Below are 18,705 nucleotides of genomic sequence, written 5' to 3' on the forward strand. Positions count from 1 at the left end.
AGTATTTTCATGAGAACTGGTCCTGAGTCTCTTCTGAACTTCTTTATTTTCCACACAATTTGCATTCTATTTTGTTTCACTTTGGCTTTTACTTGTGTCAATTTTATCTCCTTAAATAGACTACACACACCTTGCAGCACACAATAATTATTATTTTCCTTTTAGCTCTTCAATTAACTAGGAAGAATATGAAATGATTACTTCACAAGCATTTGATCGTTTTATGTTTGTTAGTCCAAATTTAAAGACAAAATATATTGTAACTATTATAACAATGCCAATATATTTACCTTGTATTTTTACTGAAAACAACTAGTTAATAAACTCTTAAATGAACACTACCACATTTTCACATATCGTGTAAAATATGTCACTTTATAAAGCAGTAGTTCTATTTTAGACAAATACCTGTCTAAGGCTTCAGCCACCAGTGGAGTCAGAACAACATCAACAGTTCCTTTTACTTCAACAATGGCTGTTGTCTTGGTCTGAGCAACAGGCTGGTCCAGGGTCCACTCTTCTGTTAATGTTTCATCATCTGTATTATCAACAATTTTCTTGTCTAATGGAGTATATGGTGTGCTATACAGTTTAACCAGAAAAGCAAATATTTAAAAGAATATAAACAACAAGTTGGAACTTCTTTAAAGTACATAAACATTTAAAATACATTTATTTCAATGAAAAAAATCTCACAGACTAATATTTCACATCTCAAAAGCAGGCCAAATGAGGTACTAAAATGCAAAATGGCCAAAGATGCCAATTATATCACATGACAAAAAATATTTTTATATATTTATTTACTTGATAGTCCTGTCCTAAAATGTGCAAACTATTTATCTACTCTTACACAAAAAAAAAATATTGGGGTAATTTATTCTTAAAGTAGGCTTAAAATCAAGGACAAAATGGCTATTACTCAGAATAAACTCTACTAATCTCATAATCAAGAAGGACTATGACTCTGAGCTTTAAAAATGCAATTTTAAGGTACCTCTACTCCTAGCTGCTTGAAGACTAAGGCAGGAAGATTCCTTTAGTCCCGGAATTCAAGGTCATGCTGGATAACATAGTAAGATGCTGTGTCTAAAAATTAAAATAAGACAAAAAAATCTTACTTTGAAGTTGATCCTGAAAGTTGCATTCCTCTGTCTAGCAAGGAATTAGCAGTGAGTCCCTGTTTGATGACCTAGAATAGAGTAAAATATTGTGTATAGCCTAAAATTTTAATTATTTCTTCTTATGATAAGCAATATTTGTGAATATTCAAAGTAACCTGCTATTGTAATCTTAACATATTCAATATAAATATTTACAGAAAATATTTAATGGGTAACTGTAAACAGAAGTTTCTGTCCTGCCTGTTACCACAGCCATTCAGTTCCAACAAAATACAAAGACGCTTATATTAATTAGAAACTGTTTGTCCTATTAGCTTAGGCTTATTATTAACTAGCTCTTACAACTTAAATTAATTCATAATTCTTATTTATGTTTAGCCATGTGGCTTGGTACCATTTCTCAGTGCAGCATTTCCATCTTGCTTCCTCTGCATCTGGGTGGCATCTGCAAACTGAGCTTTTCCTCTTCCCAGAAGTCTCCTAGTCTGGTCACCCCATCTATACTTCCTGCCTGGCTACTGACCAATCAATGTTTTATTACACCAATAGGAGTGACAAATCTTTATAGGGTACAACAGCAGGTAACTTTGTACTTTATTCAAGTAAGTGACAGAGTTGTGAGGGTGGAATGAGAATGATAGATGACTGAAGCAGGAATTTCAAATGTCTTTCCTCCGTGAGTTCTTTTTTAAACTGAGTTAGTTCTTTCTGAAGCTGATTTCAGTTTTCTCCTAGTATAACTACAAGACACAATGATACATCAACCACACACATGAAAGTCTAGATGACCATTGTCTTTGCCTGTAATCCAGAGGCCCTAAGTTTGATTCTCATCCTCAATGATTCCTCCTTCAATTTTCAGTTAAAATACTACGCCCTTGGCTGGGGAAAATAGTTCAATGGAAAAATACTTGCTGTATAATCTGAGTTTGTGTCCCTAGCACCCATGTAATAAGATGGGCATGGAAGCTTGTGCCTACATAGCCCTAATGATGAGTGTAGTAGAAGACAGGCAGATCCTGGGAGTTCAATGGACAACTAGTCTATCCAAAAAGGCAATCTCCAAGTTCAGTGAGACATTTACCCTCAAAAATAAGATGGAGAAAAATGTAATACACACATACACACACAAAAAAGATTAGCAAACACTGTTCATTAGGTCCACAGACTTTATATACCTTTAACATCATAAAACTTTGTTTATAGTACATTATTTAAAGATAAGAATTTTCATACTGACTATTATGACTAAATATATTTGAAATGTTTCTGACTTTTCTAAAATCATTTAAGAAACCACATTCACACTAAATTATAGTAGTTCAATCATTAACTGAGTTGAACTGGAAATACCAGAAAAAGCTATGGACCAATAGAAAATTATTCCAAATCATTATTCAAATACTTCCAAAATCTTATTTTTTAAATATCTTTTTAATTATGTGTATATCTATGACTGTGTGTATGTATGCATGAGTAAGGTGACTGTGAAGGACAAAAGAGACCTGAATCTCCAAGAGCTGGAGTTACAGGTGGTTGTGAGTCAACCATGGGTGCTGAAAATAGAAATCTAGTCCTCTAGAAGAGTATTATGCACTCTTAACCACTAAACCAGCTCTCTAGTCTCCAAAATCTTTCGTTATTTTGGTTTTTCGAGACAGGGTTTCTTTGTAGCTTTGGAGCCTATCCTGGAACTAGCTCTTGTAGACCAGGCTGGCCTCAAACTCAAAGAGATCTGCCTGCCTCTATCTCCTGAGTGCTGAAAGTAAAGGTATGTGTCACCATCACCCAGCCCAAATTCTTATTTTTAAAACACAGGAAATGTATGAACTCACAGAGGAGATTTGATCCTAATCTTAGGAGTACTGGAAATGTAGATTAGCCTACATGTTAATTTACTACATTAACAATATGAAATCTTAAGCCATCTTCAATTCAATTCGTTTAAATTTATAATACTCATAAAAGAACCCTGTAACCTAACTGTTAAACAGAGTTAACATTTGCAACAGAAAGTCTATATTTTAGAAAGATAGCTAAAATGACTCAGTAGTTCTGAAAACTTTACTATATAAGTATGTTAATAAGAAATAATGATTTGATTTGTACCTTAAATATCGGAACAGAAAGTTGTTCAAATGATGATGAGCTTTCTTCACTGGTTGGAGTATCTAGGTCAAGGGGGCGATGCAATGAGGACTTGGAGGTTCTTTTGTTGGTAGGATGTTTAACAGACCAGTTAGTTACCTGAAACTGAGTAAGGTAAGTCTGATAGCAACTCATCACAGGCTGTTGAGACGTGATCTGCTCAGTCTCTCCTGTTTTCTCACCTTCCACAATGTACAGATGTTCTATGACTTCATCTTCACCACCTAATGCAGAAACAAAGGAAGCCTGGGAAGGGTGAGTTTTGAATGGAAGAGTTCGAGGATCTGTAATGCTTTCTCCATGGACAGTAAGTGGTCCTTCTACACTGTGATATATAGAACCCCTACTGTAGTCAATCTGTTGCATTTGCTTTTTCTTCTTTTTTCTACCAGGGTAAGTTCCAGGACCTTCATCACTGCTAATGGGCTCAAACTCTTCAGCTGCAGAGAAGTAGGCTTCACTATCAGCCATTGACATACTGGAATCCATTGACCGATACTGATGAAATGAATTAGAGTCAGCTGATGGTGTGTATGGGAATGAACCAAAACTTCTCCTCTGTTTTGGTGAGTCTAGCACATTCTCATCACTTCGAGAGACATCACTACTAAACTGGACTCCAACTGTAACAGGCTGTTTGTCTCCATAAAAAGCAGCAGTGAGGCTCTTAGTACTACCAAGTCGGGTGGAACACACAGAGGCTTGCCGCTTCAAAGGAGATCTAAGAGGAGACTGTCCTACTGACTTGTCTTGGGTGTTAGGAGATACAGGACTGGTTCCTGAAATTTCTGTAGGAATACTAAAACAGAGAGGAAAACTGTTTTGATTTTCAGCTCACAAACAATTTAAACATAAAGTACTTATAAAATCAATTTAGTAATTTAGTAAAAAGTTACAAATAAAAGAAAATTTAGAATTATACATTAAAATATTGATTTAAAACAACAAAACATTACGTGAGTTCATATTCCCCATAAAGCTAAAAAGAAAAAAAAATAGAACCATAAAACCAAAACAAAGCATCTTAAAAATTTAAAGAAGACAAGGAACAATAGTACATTTATAGAGGTTTTTTTTTTTCTTTCCACATCTTCTAAAAGCTTATCCAGCAATATACACTTAACAGTGTTGTTAAAGTCAAGGGAAAGACTGAGGACTAGAGAGATGGGTCAGGGTTTAAGAGTGCTTTCTGCTCTTGCAGAAGACCTGGCACCCCCTTGAGAGCTAACAACTGCCTGTGACTCAAGTTTCGGAGGACTTTGTACCCTTTTCTGAACTCCAGAGGCTACTACACAGATGGGTACAAACAGACTCACACAGGCAAACATATACACATACATACATACACATATTTACACACACAAACACACATACACACACCTACCCAACTTTATCAGCTGTATTCCTCTAGAGTAGTGGTTCTCAACCTGTGGGTCGCAAACCATTGGAAAGCCTCTATCTCCAAAATATTTACATTATGATTCGTAACAGTAGCAAAATTATAGTTAAGTAGAAATAAAAATAATTTTATGGTTGAGGGTCACCACAGCATGAGGAACTATATTAAAGGGTCACAGCATCAAGAAGATTGAGAACCACTGCTCTAAAAAGCTGTACTAAAACAATCATTTTAATGACTCTGAACTGAAGGTCTCTATGAAGCATCCAAAAAGAAATATCAAGGTACCTAGGCTGGAGGGACAAAGATTTTTCCTATAGTTTTTATATTTGAAAGATGTCAAGCAAGGATAATTCAAAAGAAGGAGTGTTCAACTGTTAATATGATAAGAAGATCAAAAATTTGATAAATTAATTTGATAAGATCAAAAAATGTTCAACAAATAAGAAGGACAGTATATGAATAATAACAAAAATTCACTGAGTGGTAGAATAAGAAATATTTTCATTATGATAAATACATCGTTGCATTTTCTAAGAGTTGCAAAGAAAATATTAATTTTATTTGGAAAGACAAACTGACATAAATATATGTTCAAGAAATAAATATAAAATGAGTGCGTGGCGAGGAAAGAAGTTTCTTGTGTTAGTATTTTTAAGTAATTATAATCCAGTCATCATCAAATTTCTAAGTCTATCTGAATACTAACCTTGCTTGGCCATCATCTCTTTTGGTACCATGTAAGAAATCTTTCTGAACCAAGTGGTCATCAGCAACAGAAGAGGGGCTTTCCTTCTCACCAGCCAGTAAGGGCTGCACAGCACTTGAGCTGCTATTCTCCTCTGAGGAAGAGGATGAACTGTGGGACCGTAAGGGCACCTGAAGACTAAGGTGCTGAGCTTTCCTCTCGACTTCTATTCCCACTGATTTGTTTTCCCATTCCTTCCTCTTCGTACCATTCACATTTCCTAAACAAATAAAATGTGGACTAAATGACTGCAAACATTTTTGAAGGAATATATGAAAAATATAGCAATTTACTATAACTACATTTTAAAATATTGTTCTTTTTTAAAAAGCACAAGTGTCTAACTTCACATAGCAACATGTTGCACATTACAAAAAGTTGTCTACAAAATTCTGGATCCACAGTCTATAATACGTAAATTTTAGTTTTTTCTTCTTTAATCTTCACAGGAAAAGCTGCCCATTATCATTTCCAACTGTAGAAGTCTAAATAGTACACCTACTTTGACTCTACATCAACACCATCAATAAAAGAAATACTACATTTTTCTGGCTTTGAGTTACTTGCAAAACGAATATAGATTATTTTAACCCCTATCTGTAACAGTACTCAAAAGAATCGATTATATTGAATAAAGTAGCAGCACTCTCTCAGAATGGCACAGTGACAGAAAAGGTCAGCTCCAGATAAACAATACATTTTTATTACCATCTACAGTTTTAGGGATTTCTTTAGTAATGATCCACTCTCCAGGGTGCAGCAAAGACTGGCCGTAATACATATCAGATTCCGCAGTTATGTTTGAAAATGCAGAGCTACTGGAAGGTGTCAGCTCTTCAAGTTTGAAGAAATCTAGGCCAGTTACTGTGCCACCAAAGAATCTGCAACCACCAAGACAACCACACTTGTTTCTGCACTTCTTATTCTTTAAGGTGTCATCTGGCCACAAAAACCACAACCTAAACAGAACCCAAAATAAAACAACATAGAAGAAACCTCATTAACAAATAAAAAAGATAAAATAAAAATGGCATATTAACTGTTAATATATATGAAAGTCAAAGTAAATACAAGTAATCACTTAGTAGTGCAGTATATCTTTTTAATCAATCTACCTTTCAAAACAGAACACAGCTGTATAACAGCAAGAAAAATGAAAATAAGAATAATAAGAGGCTCCGGCAATTGTTTTAAAAGGTATAATCATTCCTTAAAAGCTAATGAAACCACGTGTAAGTGTTCTTACTCAGCCCTGAAATTTTGAAGAACTGCCAAAAGATTTTTCTGCAGTACATAATGGTGTGATGGCTTCTAGAGATGATAAACAAAAAAGAGTGAAAAAAAAGAGTGTCTCATAAAAATATTATCTGGAAACCATAATTTAAAGTGTACCCATGTTAAAATACATAGTATAGATTTCCAAAACCACACCATCACTACAGAACCTCAAATTATTTATCAGGTCTTTGTGCATTAACCAAGGTATAGGAGCAAAATCACAGTAAGTGTTTATTTAAAATATTTTAATCCACTCAAACTGTACGATTTTCTTTAAAATTATCAAGTAATTTCCAATGGAAGCTAATACCACCACTTTCACCCACCTTTTAGTTCTGGCATCGTGAGTTTCCAAGAAATGTCTTTGTGCCTCATGTTTAGAATGGTGATCAGCAGCTAGTGCAATATCAACTGTTATAAGACCTAAGTTGGCTGACCCAGCTTCCAGCCAGTAGGCTCTCCGTAGCACTGCTGGCTGAAGTCCAATTCTGCAGTTATTTAATTGTTCAATATACTGTCTCACTTGAAAGTCCTGAATTGCAGCACTTATTCCTTCCCCAACTGACTGGTTGTGGAGGTTACAATTTGCGACCCGAATTGCACCCATCTAAAGTTGAATTAGAAAATGAAACAAAGCTGTAATTTCAGTATTTTTAAGTATCTTAGCATAAACTACAAAACTGGTGACTACTTTAAAAAAAGTAAAAGGCAGGTGAAAGAAACTGAAAGAATAAGGGAGAAAGGGGGAAATTAGCAAAGGAAAAGAAAGGAAGGAAATAAGGGTACAATTCAATAATATATGAAAAGTAGACATGCAATAAAAAATTAGCAGGAAGGGTTGGTGAGGTGGCTTAGTGGGTAAGGGAGTTTACCACCAGTTATGACCACCTGAGCTGAAACCCCACAACCAAATGATAGAAAGAACTAAATCCTATAAACTGTCCTCCAATTTTCAACACAAACACCTAGGCATTGAGCAGGTATATACACCCCAAAACGCACACTAAACAGATTTTTAAAATGTAAGAAAAAAAATCTATTTAAAGCAGGGCTGGCAAGAATGGCAAAGTGGGGAAGGAACACAGGCTGGCAGGCCTGGAGTTGGGTCCCAGAACGCGTATGGTCAAAGGAGAGAACTAACTCCTAAGAGTTTTCCTCTGACCTACCTATACACATCTAAATAGGTAAATGGTTTCTAAAGAGCAGATGCACATAGAGGAGCATAACTACGAAGGAATAAGAGAAGACTAAGTATTGAGAGTATTAAATAATAATGAAACCCCAGGGACATAGCAGGACTTTATTTTAAAAAGTAAAAGCAATTCATAAAGCAGAGGGGATAAGCAAATGCTTTTAGAAGCCAAAGAGGAAATATAAAAGGCTAAAAACAACAGGTATTCCAAACAAAAACGTTTTATAATTATTTACTGAGTGAGTGGGAAAGGGAGAGGGTGAGAGTGAAGGAAGGAGGGAGGACACACTACTACCGCATGTTGTGGAATACACATGGAAGTCTGAAGACAACTTCATGGAAGTTGGTTCTCTCCTCCTACCATGCTAAGGCAAGATCTCTCTTATTTCTGCTACTACTCTGCAATTCTAACTGGCCTGCAAGCTTCTGGGCAGTCCTATCTCTGCCTCCTACTTTACCATAGGCATACTGAGAGCACAGTCGTGTGCCACAGCATTCAGCTTTTTAAGTGATTCAAAGTATTGTCTTTCTAAAAAATACATACCATGGGTATGAATACAACCTGCTATTTGAATCAATGTTACAGTAATTCATAGGCAGAAAGTGGTAAGCACACTAACAGAAACAATACTTCAAGAGAACATAAAGAAAAAAGTATGAATAGCCTATGAGATGACACAGTCCTAATATTTCAAGAGATGGAAACTTGGTTTAGTAAAAAGAAAAAGAAAAATAATTACCCTGGCTAAGAAACAAATGGTTACCTTTATATTTGCAGCACAACCATGTTCCACAATATAAATATCAGCTCCATCTACTGCTAAACGAGTCATGGTGTATTTTAAATCATCTGATGTTGGACAAGGCCCAGGAATACAACTCAACTAAAATTTTAAAAAAGGTAGTCCAAATATTAATTCATTATTTTGACAGCAGGTAAATCTCATTATTTAAGTAAAATTCTGTTACATGTTAATTTCTTAATTAAGTTTCATTCTTTTATAAGGATAACTGAAATGGTAAGATATCAAATTAACCAAGTAAAAATCCAGCCTTATGTAACCATGTACAAATTTCAAAAGTGGCAAATTTCTCAATCTCGCTCTTTCTCTGACTATATTACATGTATGTATATATTATACACAGTATATACTATATTGTATATATAGTACTTACTATTGAGACTCAAAATGTATCAGAGTAAACTGATGAAATAAACACATCACAAGGTCATATAAAGCCGCACAACACTTTACTAGTATAAGATTTCTGGTATAAGATTTCCATATAAAAATCACATGCACAGGCACACATGTCACATATCCATATTTTCTTACCATCCATGAGAAAATAAACTTTGAAACTTTTCATACTTAAGATAATACACACAAACCAAAAAGCATGTGAGGCATACTGGTAGCACAGCCAAAAGAGGCATATCAGTACTTGTATAAGGGCAAGAGCTGACTGAAATAAAAAACAAATTTTCTAAGGTATAAAATGTTCTGTATTTGCACAGGTGGTAAAAACTACACACATATATACAACATTTGTAAAACTTACATCATACAACTTAAAGAGTGAATATAATACACGTAAATTATGGCTCAATAAACCTGATTAATAAAAACTTTAATAACACACTTTGCTGTTTGATTTTTGGTGGGGCATTGCTGCTTTTTTAACATAAAATTTTAGTGTGTTCATAAAATACAATTTACATGGTAAAAGAACATAAGGGGAAGCACTATTAGAAAAAGAAATATTTAGTTATTAACATCTTATCTGCCACAAAACTATGGTTATTTTCCTTGTTTGAAACTGCCATGATTTCTCAGTTTTCTGAAGTGTGTATATTTCCAAAACCAGGAGCACATGGCTCTCTCAAACTCACACAGGGCGTGTAGTGACATAACACTAAAAAAAGTGTGCATTTTACTGTCACCATAAACAGTCTGTAGAGGCTCCTATCTACACCCTATAACCCTTGTGGAGATACTATATTAACTGAAGGCAACACAGTATTCTGAAGAGAACACACAATCTGGGGTGTTAGATATTGACAAATGCCCAAAGTAAAAGTATGTTTTGGGATACTGTGTGAATCGAGTTACATAAGGCATTTACTTGGTCTTATTGCTTCAATTTCAAAATATATATATGCACAGCTAAACTACAGATGGATAGTATCATAGTGCAATGGGATATGAGTCTTAAGAGTAAAAATGCAAAGTAATAAAAAATTCTGTTTTCATGTGACCTCATTCTAGATACAACTAAATAGCTATAAATTTATAAAATCATTTATTCAAATTAGTGAGCTATTTATTAACTTCAAGGCTATGTTCATTTGATTTAAAGCTAAGCCTAAAACGCATAAATGGTTATAACATCACCAGCAAGCTTGTTAACTTACCTTGGATTCACAGACCCGACGATCAATTCCATGCTGGCATATTATTACTGACTTTGGTCTTTCCAGTTCATATTCCCGACATACCACATGAAAAACAAACGTCTGCCCCCATTCTAAGAGACATGCCAGCTACAGATAATAACAGGTGTTAATACTATTAGCATCCTAAACAAGTGTTCAGTATCAAAAGCTTATGAAGTCTAAAATGACCTGAAATAACTCAAAATTGTATAACTGCTACTTAATAAATACTGGCTATCCAATGATTTTCTATGTTGAGACCATTTATAAACTTGCTGCTTTTCATTTGTGTATGTCAATACATTGTTAAATGAAAATCAATTTCAACTAAAATTTCCACTTCAGCAACTTCTAAAGTAAATACATTTTAAATCAAGGATTATACTTCTAATTGTCTAAAGCTAACTCGATCCATTGCATAAGTAATTGGAGAAAAGGGCACCTAAAACCTCATAATAATAATAAAGATTTAATTTTGAAAAATGTAATTGTCTATGATAACATTTATTTTCAATTTTAAAAAGCTAGGTACTTTGATGATTAAAGCATTTCTTTCTACTTAATAGCTTCAGTGAATAGAATAATTCTTCAGATTGTATAATTTATTAGAGTTGTTAACAATAAACACATTGAACGATGGGTACACATCATGTCATTCTAAAATACATAATTTCAGAAATTAGGCTATGTGAACTTTACATTTAAAACAAAGAATACAATAAACATAAAATTACCTATGGATTAAAATAATGTGGCTCCATATAAGAAAAGCCCAAGTGATAAGCACTGTTCTATAAGTAATATATTTTAAAGCTAAATTAGCTTTAGCTTTACTATTACAGCATATTTAGCTTCCAATATTAGAGCATCGTTTTACCTCACATAAAGTCTAAAATTCATGTGCTAAGTAGAATTACTTATTAGTCAATTATATATGGCTCAGAAAAGTAAAACTTGCCAACGACTTGCCTATTGCTACGTTCTGAGAGTCAAGAATGGCTCCCATTAGCATGGCACTACTGGAATGTAATGAACATGGCATACAGCAATTCTTAGGAAGATGAGTAAGGAAACAAAGGAGATGGCATGAGACAGTACTGTGAGAATGAACCTATGGAGACAGCAGTGGGAGAACCTGTACCTGTGGTGCTGTGACTTTAGCTGTAAGGTTTCCAGCCTGCACATCAATCAGCCATGCGTATTCTAAAGAATCACTTCCTAAGGGAAGACCTTCTGCTGAAAACATTGCATGTGCTCTCAGCTGGAGACCTGACAAATTGATGTGGCCTTCTCTGAGTACTTCATCCACAGGTGGTCGCTGCTGAAAACAATAAAAAGTCCAAGAAAACACACCGCAATTTCTAGTTGCTTTACATCCCCCCCAGATATTAATTTTATAAAATTATGCTGTCTGGAAAGTAAGACTTCATAATTAACCTTAGACATTTTGTGTTTAGCTGATACAGTATCTATGGAGCCCATCACAAGGAAAAGTACTAAATCCTGAAAGTATGTAGCTCTCAGGCAGGTAGCTGTACATTAATGAAAAAAATTTAGTATCTGACAGGAAAGATAAAAGGTCAATCTTATGGTGAGGCTAGGAATCATGATATTAAAATGCTCAAATGAAGAAGAAAAGTGAGAAAAGACTATATAATCAAGAATATGGGGACTAAAAGGGGGACCAAGGTTCATACAGATTTTGAGGACTTTATATACTTACAATCAAAAAGCATGTATTTCAGAGAGAAATCTAAGACATTCAGAATTCTAAGCTTTTTAGCTAAGATTATCTAAGACATACTTAGAGAAACAAAGGAAATATTTTTTTAAAAAAACTGTTTTTTTTTTTAAACACTGGCTTCAGAAAACACAATGATAGAATTTTGCCTAGCATACAAACCCTGAGTTTGATTGCTACCAAGACACACACACACGTTGAAAAATGTCTATACTGGATATGTTTCCAATCTTATCTATTATCTTTTTTCATTTAGTATCACCTCCTGTAAGAACCTTGCACAGTGTTCTAACATGTACCTTTTGTCTTTTTGTTCACACTCTACCAACAACCAAACAGATCTATCAAAAATGCAAATATGATCAATTCTTGCCTCCAGACCCTATAACATGACATCAAAGCACTACATACATCTTCTTGTGTACTTTCTATACTTGAAATTATTTATTTTAATTTCAATTTTCTCAATTTTATCTTCTCCCCCAAAATCACTTGAGTAATGACCATTACTGTTTTGCTCACCAAGAATCTCACTTTATCTAACAATGTTACACGAAAAGTAGAAGCTACTAAACAGCTAGACAGAGCTCTTTTGTTGGGGTCTTCAACAACAAAAATACATTAAAATAATTTACAGATATTTAGAAAACTATTACTACTGTGGTTTTTCTTTTGTGTTAGTGTGTAGGTCTTATCATGAAGTTAGTGTTCCTGCCTTACAATACATTTCTGAAAATGTATTTTTAATACATTTATAAAAGATAAGTGCTAAATTTTGTAAGAAATTTTCTAAAGGAAATTTCAAATTATGACTGCAATAGCTAGCTCTTTTTGTACAATTTTAATTTTATATGAACTGTATGACTTTATATAAAATTAAATCTATTCTCTATGCCTTTAACTCCTCTTATCAGAAAGAATGCAAGAGAATAGTTAATAAAAGTTTCTACTGGAAAAATCCTCAGGATTTTTGACTTTTCTGATTCATCAAAGTAAGTATTATATTTTAAATGTTATGCTTTGCATTATATTCCATCAAGTTGAATCATAATTCTTAAAAATACAGGCTCACAGTCTTGAAGCCTGAGAATATTACATTATTTTGAAAACACAATTTTTGCAGGTACAATCATGTAGGGGTCCTGCTAGTTGGGGTTTCTGTCCCACCTGGTACCAATAACTTTAAGATAAGGTTATGAATGGACCCTAACATGACCACTGTTCATACAGAAAGAGAAAAATTAGGACAACTAGATGCACAGTGCACAAGGAAGGTGTCACTGAAAACTGAGACAGTAATATGAGCAACGCATCTGCAAACTCAGAAATACCAAGGACTGCTGAGAACTCCCAGCACCATAGAAAAGTCAGGAAGTGGTCCACAGTCTTCGGTGCTAACAGCCCTACTAACTTTATTGTATAGCTTCAGGCAACCAAAACAGACCACAAACGACCATAAAGTAAAAAGGTGTGTTGTTTCATTTATCGTACTAGCAACCAATATTCACTTCAGAACTTATTTTAAAGCACTGAGTTAAAAGTAATGCTACGAGGAGTAAATAATGAAAGTTTGAGTGGTTCATCAGTGAGCCTTGGGGGTCACATTGTGAAGCTTTCTATCACAAAAGCACATTAAACAGTCTAGATAAATAAAGAAGAGCTTTCTTACTCTAACAGAATGTGAGCAAAGTAAATAGGCAAACAAATCTCAAAAGGATATACACAGTTCTCTTGCCTTTGGAAAGAAATATGAATTCCAAATAATGTAGAAAACAAAACATCAACAGGATTTTTATAACTGCTTTCACATCTCCTTCCCATGAACTATTTTTCTAATTCTCAAATTATATTTTATAATTTCATCTCTATAAACTTGTTGTACCTCAATAATATGGGCTAATGTGAACCTTCATAATGAACTCAACAAACAAAATGTTTTTTTTTAATCTGGTAAAATCTGTGAATGAGGAAATTAAAAACTGAAGCATGATTCTGTAATTTGAAGAAACTAAAAATTCATCTAAGATTCTCAGAATTCCTCATAAGAGATTTTTTCCCCTGTATTAATTTCATCAAGGGTAAGAAGAAACTGAGATGGCTTTCCTTTCCTCTCCACACACATAGCCAGAAATAAGCCAGCTGTAGTCACTCACTCATCACAGAAAAGAGGGGAAAGATTTTTCTCAAATTCTACAACAAGTTCAAGTTTTGTGCAAATGTGATGACAGTTCTGTCTTCTCCTTTTGATGGTGTTCACATGAATATACACATGATAAAATAATGCCAAACTTTGGAGCACATATCAATGTAATGCATGAGACTGAACTATAATTGCATAAAAGTCTTATAATATAAAACAATGTGGGTAGAGGGGAATATACATGTGTGTTTTAAACTTGTACGGTACTGGCTAATAGAATTTATTTCCCTTCTATAAACACATCAGAAAGTCATGAACTATTTCATTCCATATCTAACGGCAAAAAAAGTAAAACATAATTAGGATCACATAAATAGGGAATCACACAAAAGAAAAAAGATGGACTCTTCAAACAATTCTTCTATGTCCACATTCATACAAAACTACTACAGTGAAAATAAAAACATAACCTAAAAAGAACTACATATGGAAGCTAAAACTGTTTTGACCCCATAAGTATTAATAATAAATCGCTGAAGTATCTACATTATATATCATGTTGACATTACCTGATAGTTATCACTGACAAACACATTCAAGGGTGACAAGACAAGTTGCAGCATGGTCTCCCTGAATCCTTTTTTCATTTCAAAACACAGTCTTTCCAAGAATGCTGTTGGGCATTCAGGACCATCAGTAGTTCCATGCTACAGTTTAAAAAAAAAAATCACTATCAAAACATAAACTTCAAAAATAAAATTTACCATGATTAAGAGAATTTGATTCCTCAAAAGGAATAACAGTACATACTAATCAAACTAATTGTCCTGTCCCCTATTTAACAACATAAGAACTATACGACCTGCAGTATAGAAGATGCTCCAGAGTCCCCTCTTCCTTGAATGGCCTTGGCCTGAAGCCCCTGGCTTCTTAGGGAAATATGTCAGGAACAGTCAGCTTCAACAAGTTCAAGAACAAGCTTTGTGGAGCAGAACCAAAACTAAACCAAAACCTACAACACAATTCAACCTCCAGAGTCAAGCCTGTACCATTCTTGTGGGTGGGGGTGGGGGAGGGGTGGGAGTGGGGTTCCTATGCAGCCAGAATGCCCCAAACTGGTTGTGGTCATATGACAAGAATCTAAGAAAATATAAAGTTCCAGAATAGCCACTAGGTTACTGCAACATCACAGCAAAATGTTCTAAAGTTACACAGCACAAGGAAAGAGGAGCTTAAGTGAAAACAAACAAAAAACACAAGTAAAATCATTGATGATCAAATAATTATATAATGAAGAAAAACATAAAGAGATAATTTCAGAAGCTTTTGAATTTAAGTTTTTTTAATGTGGGTATAACAAGGCACAAATATACAGTGTCCTATGGCAGACAGATAACATAATATACCCCAATATCATTTTTATCTTGAACACTTACCACAGGAAGACGCCCATGAACTTTATACAAATTAACAAGCACTGTAATATCCCAGGGACGCAAGGCAAGTGGATGAATCGATTTGGTTGAACTTTCATTTTCTTTTTTGTCACTGTCCACTCCAACACCGGTCCACCCAGAACTGGAGGATGTTGACAGTGACAGGACAGGGCTTGAGACAGCCTCTTCAAAATCCATGTACATGTCATCTTCTCCAAAGTAGTTTTCCTATAAATATTTTAAAAGTAAGCTGCCACTAAAAAAGGTATATAATAAATGTTCTACAATTATTATTAAATAAGAAATCATTAATAAAAGATATGACTATAAGCCCTACATTTACACAATATTCATCTTTCTAAACTGCTGTATTTAATTAAAAACATTAGGTCTACTTACATCATATGAAAAAATAATTTCTCTCAGTAAATAAACATCCTGCATAGAAATATGCAGTACAGTAAAGCTCTTTGACAACTTACAAAAACTTAAATCCTCAAAGAGACAACTGAAGGTAGGAAGAGCTCAATTGCTTTCCATCTTTGCTTCTTAGAGTCATGAGACAATGCCAGGGAAATGTTTTGAGCAAAACAGATCCATTTACTGAAAATTAATTTGGCTAAGTTCAATTAGATAAATATATAATTATAGATTTTCCAGTTGAAATTTTTATCAGACATTCAAAAGCTCTTAAGAACATCCAGCTTGTATTGTTAATGAAATGCAAACATGCTTTACCAGCAATTATCAAATTTCTTTTCAGATAGTTCACTGATTTTTATTTTATACACAAGTGTTATTATTCTGATTTCCTCAAATTTGCAAATAACATTTTTTGTCTTAAGAAACAAATTCAGTTTTGATTGAAGTTCTTTTTTCCACTGAATAAATTTCCATTTTACTTATTTGATCTGTGAGCATGAAAGAAAAGCTGTTAAGTATTATCACTGTTATATTGTTAAATATGAGAACTGAGTCAGCATTTTGGCATATGTACTACGATTACTGACAACTTTATTTTATGACTAGGTTATAAACATCAGGCCGCAGCACCTTTTCCTAGGAAAGGATTTTTTTAAGCTTATACAAAACGGAAACACTAAAATTAAAATCCTACTGTTATCTAGTGCTGTCCACTTCTAAATAATACAGATGTAACTAAAATCTTGATAATTTTCCTCATAAATCAGAAATAGAAACAAACTGAAGCAAAAGGTTATATTTATATAACACTGTTATATCTTAATTCCAACATTAAATTCACATATATGCATGTGTACTACATGTGTGTAATATATGAATAAATGGTGTATGAACATGCAGAGGCCAGAGGAGGGTGTCAGGTGTCTTCTTATCCTTTGAGAATACAACCTCACTGAACTGCAGAATCACCATTCAACTAGGCTGGCTGACCAGTATGTTTCCCTGATCTACTTGCCTCTGACCCACAACACTAGTGTTATAAGCACACACAATTGCACATGACTTTATATGGGTACTCATGATTGCAAAGCAAGTTCTACCCACTGAGCCATTTCTCTGGGGAAAGAGAAGGAGATGGGGGTGGGAGGGAGAAAGAAGAGAGAGAGAGAGAGAGAGAGAGAGAGAGAGAGAGAGAGAGAGAGAGAGAATAGAAAAAAGAAAGATGACAGAGAAAGAAAAACAAAGAAAAAGAAATGGAGAGAAAAAGAGAAAGAAAAAAGAGAGAACAAAAGAGAAAGAGGGGAGAGAAGGGAGGGAGAATGAATCAAAGAAAGGAAGAGAGAGAGAGAGAAGAAAGAGAAAGAAAAAGACAGAGAGAGACACAGAGAGAAAAAAATAGAGAAAAAGAGAGAAAGAAATAGAGAGAAAGGACAACAGAAAGGAAAAAAGGAAGAAAAGAGAAGAAAGGAAAGAAGGAAGATGAATATGTTTATTGATCAAACTCAATTCAAACCATTCTGTTTTTAAAAACACACCATTCATTTCTTGGAGACAGATTCAGCAGGTATGTGTCAGGCATGGAGTCCAAACAAGTATAAAGCAGATAAAAATCCTTCAGGTCACTTCATCTGTAAACAGCTTTCGGACCCAAACATCTGAGCCAACTACAAACCAACCAACCAACAGTTTTACCCAGTTATAATGCATGAACCTGAACAACCACTAGCACGGCATAATAACTCTAAGGGTGCAGTAGTGGCACGTGTACCTCAGTGGTACCCAATAGCTCTCTAACTAGACTTAAGACCTGCTCAAGAAGAGTGAAACCATACCTGGTACTTGAAACCTAGCTAATTATTCAGTGCTGCAAAGTCATGAATATTGTTAAGAAAATCTACAGCTACTACTAAACCAGAACAATCCCTAAAAAAATCTAAACATTTGTCCTTAGACCCACAGGTAAGGACACCCTTCATCTAGGAAACTTGGCTTTGCAATCGATAAAGACCACTACAGAAAACCACATACAGAGTTGTGAGTCCCAAGAAGTACATCTGCTAACACTCTCCCACCTAAGGTTAAGAGAACACTGAGAAGGAGGGAAGAAATATTGTAAGGACCATAAGATCAGGGAGAGACTGCTGTGAGACTGTGTCTCCCAGTAATGCCAGAAGGCACACCCAAGTCTCACCAACTTGATTGCCTGAAATGAGCTAAACATGGACAACACAAATGAGCATGCCAAAGACAGGAAAGGCCCACGAGACCTCAATCCTATAAAAAGAACTACAGGCAACTGAGGAATGCTGAGAGCAGAAGAAATTGTCTTCTCCAGGGAAGGACACATTGATTGATCATATTTAGAAATGTATATAAATACACATACACAAACAATAACAATTAGTGAAATAAAAGGTCGTGAATTTGGAAAACAAGGAGTAATGCTGGGATGGTTTGTAGTGAGAAAAGGACAGGTACAAAGGTTTATTATAATCCTGGAGAGAGAGAAAGCCAATTATGTTGGCTCATCAGTAATCTTAAGTACTTAAGAGATGGAGACAAGAAGACTGCTGTGAGTTCAAATCCAGCTTAGGCTACAAGAGAAGTTCAAGGACAGCCTGGTCTATAAGAGTTAGTTC

At 34.6% G+C, this 18,705-nt stretch overlaps 1 protein-coding gene across 1 annotated transcript in view; it reads right to left on the reverse strand.

The window, feature by feature from the left end:
- The window catches only part of Kiaa1109 (KIAA1109 ortholog), a 207,895-nt gene that overhangs the window by 104,711 nt on the left and 84,479 nt on the right, over nucleotides 1-18,705 (reverse strand). The window contains exons 21-31 of the mRNA XM_005370400.3: nucleotides 15,644-15,871; nucleotides 14,777-14,914; nucleotides 11,468-11,647; nucleotides 10,306-10,434; nucleotides 8,654-8,773; nucleotides 7,024-7,304; nucleotides 6,128-6,378; nucleotides 5,381-5,639; nucleotides 3,234-4,071; nucleotides 1,122-1,192; nucleotides 409-582 (exon numbers count right to left, since the gene is read on the reverse strand). Coding sequence (XP_005370457.1) covers nucleotides 409-582; nucleotides 1,122-1,192; nucleotides 3,234-4,071; nucleotides 5,381-5,639; nucleotides 6,128-6,378; nucleotides 7,024-7,304; nucleotides 8,654-8,773; nucleotides 10,306-10,434; nucleotides 11,468-11,647; nucleotides 14,777-14,914; nucleotides 15,644-15,871 — 2,669 coding nt within the window. The remainder of the gene's footprint in view (nucleotides 1-408; nucleotides 583-1,121; nucleotides 1,193-3,233; nucleotides 4,072-5,380; nucleotides 5,640-6,127; nucleotides 6,379-7,023; nucleotides 7,305-8,653; nucleotides 8,774-10,305; nucleotides 10,435-11,467; nucleotides 11,648-14,776; nucleotides 14,915-15,643; nucleotides 15,872-18,705) is intronic.

The sequence above is a fragment of the Microtus ochrogaster genome, unplaced genomic scaffold, assembly GCF_000317375.1.
Source record: "Microtus ochrogaster isolate Prairie Vole_2 unplaced genomic scaffold, MicOch1.0 UNK78, whole genome shotgun sequence".
NCBI lineage: Eukaryota > Metazoa > Chordata > Mammalia > Rodentia > Cricetidae > Microtus > Microtus ochrogaster.